This window comes from Castor canadensis, chromosome 10 (genome assembly GCF_047511655.1).
Source record: "Castor canadensis chromosome 10, mCasCan1.hap1v2, whole genome shotgun sequence".
In the NCBI taxonomy this organism is placed as follows: Eukaryota; Metazoa; Chordata; class Mammalia; order Rodentia; family Castoridae; genus Castor; species Castor canadensis.
In genome coordinates this window covers 83,279,818-83,292,211 of record NC_133395.1, presented here as the reverse complement: position 1 = coordinate 83,292,211, position 12,394 = coordinate 83,279,818, and the positions used below count along the sequence as shown (strand labels likewise).

Genomic DNA, 12,394 nt, shown 5'->3' with positions numbered 1-12,394 from the left:
GGCCTTCATGCTTGCTAGGCAAGCGCTCTACCACCTGAGCCATTCAACCAACCCTTTTTTGTGTTGGATTTTTTCAAGATAGGGTCTAGTGAACTATTTGCCCAGGCTGGCTTCAAACCGAGATCCTCCGGATCTCTGTCTCCCATGTAGCTAGGATTATAGGAGTGAGCCACCGGTGCCCCACTTCTATCTTTAGATTGTCTGTTATAGTTCTAGATAACTACCTGTCAGAAAATATCACAAACTAAAGATTAGCTCTCCTTTCAAAGTGGCCTGGTATTAATAGTACTTCTCAAATTCATTTAACACTGCAACTCAGAACACAATCCTCCTATTTAAACATAAATTTATGTGACATTTTAAAACAATGTTCAATATGTGATTTCATTTAATTTGCCCAAGCCATACACTTTACATTTGAAAGAACTGAGACTTAGAGAGGATAGGTAATTACCTAAAGCCAGCTGAGATTTGAACCCAGGTCTGTCTATGGTCTCAAATTTGCAAAATGTCTTCCCAAAAGCAGAGAAAGACTTTCTAGTCTCCAAAATGTTAAACAAGTACATTCAAAAATTTTTTAAATAAAAAATGACATTTTCCTTCTCATAAGTTCTATCTTATAGGCTCATGGTATCAACTCATTAATCTTATTCATAGACTGTGTAGAGTCAAGGTACCAAGGATGGAGATAAGAATAAGAATTATCTTGGCATGTTTCCAGGGATTGAACAGAAATATGCACACTACCTCTGAACAACCGAAAGATTAAAGTCAAGATGATCCTATTTCTGCAGGCTTATACGACAGCTGAACACAGTGGGACCCACCCACCAACTGCAACATCTTTGTTCAGAAATGCTTCTGATGTTAGTACCTTGACCTTACAGATGCTTATCTTCACAAATCTTAGCAGATACACATAAAATTAAATGCCTAAAGATTGGCATGAGTAAGCTAGTATTTGTTGAAGGTGAGTGATGGTTACATGGGAGACCAATATACTATTTGTCTATTTTTGTAGGTATCTGAGTTTCTTTTAAAAATGTAAAAAGAAAAAAAAAATCAGAAGTTCATATTTGTCTCTTCATCTCAACTAAAATAAGCACAACTATAATACTAGTATTTTATGGCAGGCATGCTACTTCACACATTTCTTTAATTTCCCTATCTTCTCATATCAGGAAGCAAATGCACATTCCCTAGGGGATCTGGAGGTTATCAATCAATAGTATTTTCTACAATGATAAAAGTTCTCTGAACACTGAGTTTAACCTGCACACACATACACATTGTTTTGTGTTGTTTGTTGCCTAACACATGGTCTCTGGTTTCTCACACTTTGTAATTTTACTTCAAAGTATACATTTCATTTTAATATAAAAGCCCTCTTCTCCTCAAATCTTCAAGAAAAATGTACCTTTTTACTGCCTTTGCATGACTCAAAGAAATGTGGTCTGAAAAATCAGGCACAAGAGCCTCTTACAGAGAAAACAGTTTATCGTGTACTTTATTTTACAGTTTAAAGGAATTTAAGAAACTTACCAAGTAAAAATGCCTTCATTTTAAAGTTAACAAAACTGTCATTTTAGCTGGGTGTGGTGGCTCACATCTGTAATCTCAGCTACTAAGGAAGCAGAGATTGGGAAGACTGAGGTTGGAAACCAGCCCACGTTAAAAGTTGGCAACATCACGTCTCAACAAAAATCTGGGTGTGATGGTAAACACCAGTCACTCCAACTATGTGAGAGGCAAGGCAAGAGGACCGATGTCCAGGCTGGCCCCAGCCAAAAAACACAAGACCCTACCTAAAAACAAACTAAAGCTTAAAAGGGGTAAGGTCATGGCTCAAGAGGTAGAGTGCCTGCCTAGCAAGCTCAAGGCCCTGAGTTCAAACCCTACTACTACAAAAAAAAAAATTTTAATAGCTTTCTTTTAAATGGTAATTAAAGTTCCAGTAATCAATACTTCACAGACACATTCAAAAACATCGGATAAACTTCGAACATGGTTCTTAAATATAGCTAGGCTTTGGTGGAGAAAACAGATATTAAATAAAATAATAAATAGGTATTAAATTAATGAAATTCAGAGGAAAACATTAGCTCACAAAGATCTAAGAAATGAATTCTGAGATCCTGTAATTCTTAAAATAATCTTTAGTATTCCAAATTTTTATGTCTTATACTTAAGTCTTTCACCTGTCCTTTCTAAGTAAGACTCCAGTGACTAGGACATTATGAGCAGACACATAAATGTCTTGACAAAATGTCTAACTAAAAGAGAAAATTAATTTCAGAATCTCAGATGAGATAATCTATTCAAGACAGAATCCACACAAAACTTATACAAAAATATGCAAGCTTTAAAAAATCCAGAAGCACTTGTAAACACAAATTGCTATTGCCCTTACAAATAAATGGTTTACAATAATTTACCACAAGTAATTTACAACTTGCCACAGACTGGCTTTTGGGCACATTAACAAAATAGCCTATTTTAAAACTATAACCATATTCAAATTTTCAATAGCACATCTGTAATTATTGATTTAAACAACATATACTCACAATAAAGTTATGCTTTATGTGAAGTATTTCCTAAGATTACATCCATATGTTTATGGTCAAGACATGAAACAAATGAGTGGAGTAAAGGGACAAGGCCAACAAATAAAGGCCTTGGGGAAGGGGGACCTGCTCCAAGCAAATAAGGAGCTCTAAGTCCCTTAGCTACACAAATGCAGACCAGCAAGGGTCCCACAGGCCTGCGGAATAGAACATAATGCATTCTTATGACAGGTTTATTAGCAATCTGAACATAATAATCTCTTATCCTTAAATAATTTTTCAGCCCACAAAAATAACACAATATATGTTCATCTTAGTAAAACTGGAAGGTACAGAAAAGCACAAAGATAAAATTGCCTATAACCCCATCATCCAGGATGTTTAATTTAACAGTTACAGCTTTCTAACTTTTTTTTGTTTTGTTTTCTAAGTTTTTAAAAAAATTTTTTCTATTATATTACTGTTGTACTGGGGTACATTGTGACATTTACAAAAGATCTTAGAATATAACATAATTGAATTCAACCCCTCCATCATTCTCCTGGATTTCTAATCTTAATGCATGCATATACATTATTTATAAACTACTGCTATCAACCCATATGTATTACTTCATGTTCTTTTTCCACTTTATACCTATAAAATAAAGAGAAATATCTAAAACAAATGTTTTCTATTCAACTGTACCACTTAGAAACTTAGAGAAATACATAAAAATAAATTACTATTCAGCATGAGAAGTCAAATATTTTTTTAACCATACCCAAAATCACCAGCTTTCAAAGAACTAAAATTCAGTGAGAGGGTTATATCATTAACAGATACCAAAACTTAATCTCTCCTTAATTTGGAAGTCTTATAAGATTGTAAGATTAGCATCTTAAAACCTAATTACACTATAGTTCCCTGATTCAAAGGTACAAAGTGAACAGACTCATTGGAGAAAGATGAATAAGTAAGCACTGATTATAGCCATTAAGAGAGCAAAATACTTTGACACATATCAACAAAGTATTTCTCCCTATTCACAGGGGGAATTAAACACATCACAATGTCTAAACCTTGTTTCCAAATACGTTTTCTCATTGTCAGTATTTAACTGCCAATTAAATCCCCTTAAAATGAAGTTACTCTCACATTGTATTGTACTGAAGATAGCTTCGGCAGCCAGCCAAAAATAAGCTCCCGAGGGAGAACAGAGGACGGCTCCTTCCCAGGACAGAAATAAAGGAAAGGGGAAAAGATGGAATCTGCCTGTGAGAGACCATAAGTATAAGACTAGTTACCCTTGTGAAAGCTTCCTTCTCCTTGCTACAGGCTTAGGCTTAGTGGTCACCCCAAGAACATTAACTCTTACTCCATCTGTAATATCCAGTACTTTAAAATGTTGCCTTTTTTCCCTTTGTCAGACTCAAGTCTAGATATTACTCTATATTACAGACAGATACTCTGAGATTTAGGTCAGAAACAAAAGCTGTTGTAAATAATTTCAGTGAAGCCAGACATGGTGACTCACATTTACAATTCTAGCTATTTGGGAGGCAGAGATGGGAAGGTTCAAGGCCAGTCCAGGCAAACAGTTTGCTAGACACCAACTCAACCAGTGGCTGAGCACCGGAGGTGTGGGAGAGTGCGCACCTATCATCCTAGCTACTACTTGGAGAAGCACAAATAGGAGCACTACCACTCAGGCTAGCCTGGGAATAAAGTGAGTCCCCATCTCAAAAAAGAGCTGGTAGAGAGGCTCAAGTGGTATAGCACCTGCCTAGCAAGCACATGGCCCTGAGTTCAACCCCCAAGATGGCTTAGAAAAAAAAAAACAAAATTAGTGAAATCAGATGAAAGTTGACTGAGAAGCAGAACAGAATTGTCATACTACATTTACAGGGATTTGACCAGTACAAAATACTGTTAGTACAAACTTTAAGACTTCTAAGAGGATAACACAACAAAGTCTCATTTATCAAAGATCATAAAAGAATTAAGTTAATATCTGTTATTTTCTAAGTGAAATAAAGGCTTATAACAAAATGATCTTTTTTTTAGCAATCACTTTATAGTATTAGAATAAAATAACTATTGGAATCTACTCAAGTACATGGAGCCTTATACCCTTTTACCAAGTGGCACCAGATCTTAATGCTTTTTGATCATGTCTGCTTCACAGTTCTTCTCAAGCAGCCTTTATGGTCATCTACCACTCACTGCTGCTGGCAACCTCACTACCACCAACAGGTAGTTCCAAATCGACCATTTTCATTTGCTAATAAGTTAGAAACCAAAATATTAACAAAATTTATTGAACCTCTATCTAAAATACATTTTAAATAAAAATACTCTGCATGACTCTTCAGGAGTCCAGTCAAAGAATTCTACTGTTTGGACCATGGCAAATCTGGATTCTAACAGTCCATTTAACACTTTAAATAATTGTGAGCAAGGCACTTCATTGATGGTAGCCTCAGAAGTCTCACTTACAGAAGGGGATACTACCCAAAGGTTCAAAATAATGCAAAATAAGTAGAAGTACAGTATAAATGCAGCAGCTTATGATAATGTAAAGTAGAAATAATTTTTACCATTATCATAAAAATTAACAACCACCCATACCGGCTTCTTTATTCCTACCTCTTCAGTATTATCTTTTAAGATAAATTACCACTTAAAAATAGTGGATTGGCTGGCAGAGTGGCTCAAGCAGTAGAGAGCCTGCATAGCTTAAGCCCCAGTACTGCCCCCACCCCCAAAATAGTAGGTGGGCTGGGGTGTAGCTCAGTAGTAAAGTGCTTGCCTAGCATGTGCAAGGCCCGGGTTTGATCCTCAGCACCACACAACACACACACACATATACAAAAGTAGATGCTCAGTAAATACTGCCTGAATTAATGGATTGGTGTTTACTTCTACACCTAGCAATACATAAGGTGGAAAATACATAATGTGTTCCCTATGCTTCTAACTGCTTATACAATTCAAAAAAACTTAAATACGTAAAACAAATAGAAGACAATGCAATGAGGTCTCAAGCTTATGAAAAAGTATTTATAGTATGTCTTCTTTCATTGAAGTACTAAAAACCCACAAGTTAATTCACTTGCTATCAATTTAAGTAACTCTTGCCTTCAAATTAAAAGTCTTAAACAGCATTCTCATTTTAGCCAAAGTCATTAATTTCATGCTAATGAAAAAAAATGCCCTTCATAGACAACTTGTTTTACCAGCTTCTGTCACAAGTACAATACTCAAATACTAACTCCAGCTGACAAAATAAAATGCTCTTGTTCAGAGAGAGGACTGTCTCTTATAATAGCCTGGCTCTTACCCCAGGACCCTTACTGCCAAGAATAAACTTTATGAAAGGTTACCGTACTATAAAGCAGACTTTCAGCTGCTCTTCTAAGCAAACATCAATGAGACTTTGTGATAAGCGAGATTAAGTTGGCAATCATATTCAGGGGCAGCCCTGCTGTAAACAAGTGAATTTCTAACCCACTTCTCCCCAACATGGCAGAGAGGAGGAAAGGAGGCTTACATCGTGAATTCAACATCTTTAAGAGCAATTTAAAATAGGTCTGCTCCTTTCAAAGGACATAAACATGAAATAGATAATTTTAGCTTAAATGTTAGATTAAAATAAAAAATTTCCTACTTTCCTAAGAAGGAACATTTCTGTATCCCTCTCAAGGCAGTACTGAGAGTAGGTGTGACACTTGACAACTGAGATAAAATAACTATGGAAGTGAAACAGCCTGCCCACAAAGACAGGCATGAAACAACACATACTTAGTGATCATACAAGCATAATTTCACAAACAATGCTCCATAACATGTGGAAAACTATACTAAGAAATATCTCCTTAGAAGTTTTATGAATTTATAAAACTATCTGCAGAAAACCAACACTACTTAAAGAATTTAAGCAAAAGCTAATGTGTTTGGCAATGTGTTTTTTAAAAACACACAAATAATTAGTTTGTACTAGTGAATACTTTCTTCTGCTTTTCAATACTTAAAACAGTTTGACAGAAAGAGATGATTTACTATAGTTCACTTCCCCAAGATTTTACAAAGAAAGGGGCAGCACGTGCTGAATAAACAGCCCCTGAAGTGATATTAAACAATTAAGTTTACATTTTGGGAATTAATGGCTACAGAATTTAAATAATTTAAGTGGTAGTAAACTGCACAACTGTAATACAAGCCTAACTATGAATCTAAAACCATAGTATACTATGCCATACTTCCTGTATAAACATGTTCACGAGACTGGTACAGGGGAATGGACAACCAAACACCAATACTTTTCCAAGGTGAGGGAGGAGCCAGATCACATATAACTTCTGGCCAGTAAGTTTGATGGAAGCATCATTCTAGATGACGTATGAGGGAAAAGTAGTTACTTAATTTAATAGTTCATTCAACCCTTTCTTCATCTATAGAAAGTCATCTGATGATTCTACAGATGAAATATTCTGTATCTTGATTCTGGTGGTAGTTCCCTGGATGCAGTAATACATGTATTTATTCAAAGAGTTAATAAGGGAAAAAAATAAATACATAAACTCTGGTGAATTCCTAAGGGAGGGGAAGGGGAGAAAAACCAGGGGTATGTATATTAAGTTCTAAAGTTCTGACAAGCTTGCTATGGATTCCTTAAACCCAGACTTCTGTTATGTCAGTGTGGGATCCCAGAGGAGGGGGCAAATGGCTGGAGCAGTGAGGTAGATGCATAGTTACGCATGGTAAAAGGTTGGACAGGGTGGGAAAAAGAGACTGGAGCCACTGTGGAAAGTGAGGGGCAACGTACATAGCCTCCTAAAATGTGCCACTACATCTCAATCTCAAAGCACTAAATACACGACTAAAAATCACACAGGAGGCTGGGAGTATAGCTCATTACCACAGCACTTGCCTAGCATGTGCAAGACCTTAGGTTCGATCCCCATCACTGCAAAAAACAAATACATAATAAAAACCATATGCCTTATTGAAGAACCAATGAAGATATAAAGGAATTCACAAAGAACTCTAAGATGTATAGCTTCACATATATATCTTTCAAATGATTTAAAAAATTATTTAAAAAACACAAAAACCTACCCAAAATATTACATTTAATATCTGAGAATCAGAATTGTCAGAAGGTACCAATCACATTTCTTTGTTTTGGTACTGGGGTTTGAACTCAGGGCCTACATCTTGAGCCACTCCACCAGCCCTTTTTTGTGAAGAATTTCTTCAAGATAGGGTCTTGTGAACTATTATGCCCAGACTGGCTTTTTGAACCATGATCTTCCTGATCTTTGCCTCCTGAGCAGCTAGGATTATAGGCATGAGTCACCAGCACCCAGCCTAATACCATGTATAAGAGTGGGATTTTTAAGTAACACTCAGCTAATAAAAGTCAACAGGTCAACTGGTGGAGTGGGCTCATGCAGTAGCAAGTGTGAGACTCTGAGTTCAAACTCCAGTACCACAAAAAAAAAAAAAACAGTGAACAGGTCAGTCCAATGACCACACTGATCATTAACACCAACTCCTGTTACTTCTGCCTCTCACAGACTGATTACAATCAACCAGCATTCTAAACAGGATTCCAGTTCTCTAAAACACAAACAGAACACTTGAGGGGGGGAGGGGGAAATCACCTTCCCAAAGTGATTAGTCAAGAACAGTGGCCTCACATTAGTTCACCTGACAGAAACACCTACAAGTCATGGTATACCTTGGCCTATTAGTATAGTAATAGCTAATGATTTCTGCTATGTCAGATATCACTTTGAATTTAACTCAAACATCTCTCTAATCACAAGTATTTGTCCAAGGCTTATTAAAAAATAAGGAGAAAATGTTCAATTGAAATGGTTTAAGAATATGAACTTGAAATGTTTTACAACCAATTAAAATGACTATACAAATAAATGATTATGAATACTATGGCAACATGGAAAAACAGAATCAGATGAAAAAAGCAAGGGCTGGGGGAGTGGCTCAAGTGCTAGAGCACCTACCTAACAAGTGCAAGGCCCTGGGCTCAAAGCGCAGTACCACCAAAAAAAAAAAAAAAAAGACAAACTCACTATTTCTACCTTATATGCACATATTTTCAAAGACTAGAAGAAAACTTGAACAAATGAAAACTGCTTGATTAACATATGAACTTTCTCTTTTATGTAGCTATCCATACTTCTATTACTGTAATGCCATTTGGGTAAGATAAAATAAAACTTTTTAACACAAATAGTTATCATACTTACCACAGTGGGATTGCCACTACTTATCAATTGGCTAACTTCATGAAAAATGCTTTTGCAGTCAATTGATTTATCTAATGATCCTCGCTTGACAATTACTGCTACTGCTAATAGAATCTGTTCCCGAACATACTTTTGGAGGCTGTAAAACATAAAAAAAAAAAAAAAAAAAAAAAAAAAAATCATTGTGAAAACACTGACCTAAATCTAATGTAAAAATACTCCCAAATTTCTCACTATGTCTAAAGCTACTATAACACCACTTGTTAATGATGTTATTAGTAGTACAGAGTAAGTGCAGACACCAAATTCAGAAAACCTAGGTTTGAATCCAGGCTTCATTATTACTGGCTACGTGATCCTGGGCAAGACAGCAACAAGTCGCGGTTTTCTCATTTTTAAAATGGGGATAACACCTACAAGGTTGTTATGAGGACTAAATGTTCCTAGACTGTGCCCAGTACACACTAAGCACTTCTGGTAGTGTTCAATAAAAGTTAAGTCAATTCCCTGTTAAATGTTTGTGGAGACAATCACTAAGATTAAGATAAATTCTGATTCTGATCTGATATCCACCTCCAACCAGCAGTATCTCCTATTACCCTTTAACATGAAAAGGCAAAATTCTAACTATTCAAGGTATAATATCATGAAAACATACAAATTTTAAAACTTTAAATGACCTATCTAGGTTCTGTTCCTCTGGAACCCATGCCAAGTTGAGGCATTCTACAAGGCCCACCCACCACAAGGGCACAGAGACTTAAACGCCTTTTCAGAACCTTAAAGGTAAAGCTCAGAAAACATGAATGTTGTAGTATAGCCTCTCAGATAGTACAGAGATGCAACCATGTGCCCTTGGGATAAACCCACAGCCCTCACCATGGCTTATAAGCAAAATGACCCATTCTGGCTTTCCTGGGGCAGTCACCATTTACCTGCTGTCCATCATAAACCTGTAAAGGGGGCAGGAAAGGGAACAAGAGAATAGTACTGGGGGCTGAACCCAGGGCCTCTCACATACTGAGCAAGCACTCTACCACTTGAGCTACACCACCAACCCCCCAGCAAAAGTATTAATAATAGTGCTTACTTCCACTCTCAACATAACCTAGCTTACACATAAATTATACGACCACCCATTTATGAGGCCCTTCATGACCAAGTGCCTACTCTGCTCGCTGACCTCACTCTTTTCACATACATTCAAAATCACAGGCATATAGTTTCATATGCACTTCCAGGCTTCTGAACTTCTATTCACTTTGCCTAGACTATAATGTCACTTTATCAGAAAGTTATTACTAAGGAGTCCACACATGATATGACACATCATCTACTAGTACTGTAACTATATCCTGCAGATCAACCACCCACTCTAAAGTACCCTAGTATATGCAAAACTCACTGCCTGCCAAACAGCAGGCACTTATTATTAGACATTTACCCAAATGAACAAACATGCCTGCCTTTATCAAGACTGAAGGGAAAAATATTTCTTCAAAACATAGACTTGAACCACTGAACACAGACTTGAACCACAGACAAGATTAGTCAAGTAGTTTGTCCAAGGTCACAGAATTAAGTGACAGAAATGTAGTGCAAGTTGTTTTCATAATCATTGTTACCTGCCTTTCTAAAACAGAGGGCTGTGGCCAGGCACCAGTGGCTCATGCCTGTAATCCTAGCTACTCAGGAGGCAGAGATTAGGAGGATCACAGTTCGAAGCCAACCTGGGCAAATAGTTCACGAGACCCTATCTCGAAAAAACCCTTCACAAAAAAGAGCTGGTAGAGTGGCTTAAGGAGTAGGCCCTGAGTTCAGACCTCAATAAAAAGGAATAAAAATAGAAAAGAAAAACTTCTGTGCATGTAATGGCAAGTACATAATTACACTAGACATATATATACATAGTAGTCTATATCATAACCTGTAGTTTCCACCTATTTAATATACCAAATCTTTTTAACTTGAATCTAATTTATATTGTAGAGCATTCTGGAGATGTAGCTCAGTGGTAGAGAGCTAGGTCTTGAATTCTACCTACCAGCACCAGAAAAAAAAAGATAAAAATGTCCATATCACAGTATGACAAAAGAGGCAGAATTATTCTGGATTAAGAGAGACTAAAGAGATGTGACAACTAAATACAATGTATAATCGGTAGTTAAATCCTGGTTTTACAAAAATCACCTATTGTACTTCAATATGTAAAGCAAATTATGTATAGATCTCAATGAAAAGATAGACTAATACTAAAAAAAAACTAAAAGAGAAAAATTTAAGTGTCATTTAAACAACTGGGGAACTCAGTTGGAATCAGAATTACATTACATAACTATTCCAATTATGTCAATAGCATTAAGACTACATTTTAGAAGAGACATGCTCAAGTATGTAAGGATGAAGTAGTATCACGTCTCTCAGATGGTTCAGGGGAAACCTGCACCAACAGAAATCAAATGTAACAAAATTATTAACTAAGTCTCTCAGAGGAAAGGTAGGTAGGTGTGTGTGTGTGTGTGTGTGTGTGTGTGTGTGTGTGTGTGTGTGTGTGTTGTGTGTGTGCATGTGTGTATTTATTGTACTTTCTTTTATTGCACTATTTGCTAAAGTTTTCAATTTTTTTCAAATTAAAGTGAGAGTGGGTGGAGGGAAAAAAATAAAGTATGAAAGAGAGGTTGGGTGTTAGTCAGTGGTAGAGCAAATGCCTAGTATGTACAAGGCTCCGGGTTCCATCTACAGCACCTCAAAAAAAGGAAAAAAAAGAGTGTTCGAAAGAATTTGTACGAGAACTACTTCAATAAGGAACAATATATCTACTCTAAAATCGCTTCTGTACTAGTCAATTCATTTAAGAATGGAATTATTTCAGGAATACAAGATGGCACAAAATGTGTCACTCAGTTACATGTATACAGCTCTACAGAATTCTCTGATGATGACTGAGATTGCCTAGAACTCACTCTCCATGTGATCCTGACTCAACCACAGGAGGTGGGTACCAAGTTCCTGTTCTACAAGTAAAAGCGAGACTTGGAGATTTTACATCAGTTTCTGAAGGTCAAATAAACTACTCTTCAGAAAACACTTTAGGAGCCAGACACTTGGATGGGCACTGGTGGCTCATACCTATAATCCTAGCTATTCAGGAGGCAGAGATCAAAAGGATCGTGGTTCGAAGCCAGTCTGGGCAAATAGTTCACAAGACCCTATGTCGAAAATACCGAACACAAAAAAGGACCAGCAGAGTGGCAAGAAGCCCTAAGTTTAAACCCTAGTACACTGAGAAAAAAACAACAACTAGTCCCACCAGAAAACACTTTAGACCTAACAGCCAATACTAAAAACACTTAAGGGCCGAAATTTTGTTTTAAATCTTCCTACATATAAATTCCTATAAACACAAACACCTTAAGGTTCATTTTATTATATGTGTATATATGTGTGTGTATTTTGTGTGTGTGTGTGTGTGTGTGTATATATATATATATACACATAAAACACAAAAGTTTATGTTATTTATATACATAAACATAAAAGTTTCAAGTTCTGTTCAACAGTAAGTGTATG

The 12,394-nt window shown here is 36.4% G+C and overlaps 1 protein-coding gene across 6 annotated transcripts in view; it reads right to left on the bottom strand.

Moving 5' to 3' along the window:
* The window catches only part of Xpo4 (exportin 4), a 94,295-nt gene that overhangs the window by 54,143 nt on the left and 27,758 nt on the right, over positions 1 to 12,394 (bottom strand). For 5 of the 6 annotated variants that reach the window (XM_020167661.2, XM_020167662.2, XM_074043711.1 and 2 more), the window contains one exon: positions 8,825 to 8,963. The exons of the other annotated variant lie outside the window; for it this stretch is intronic. In XM_020167661.2, the coding sequence (XP_020023250.1) occupies positions 8,825 to 8,963 (139 nt within the window). The remainder of the gene's footprint in view (positions 1 to 8,824; positions 8,964 to 12,394) is intronic. 6 annotated transcript variants of the gene reach the window in all.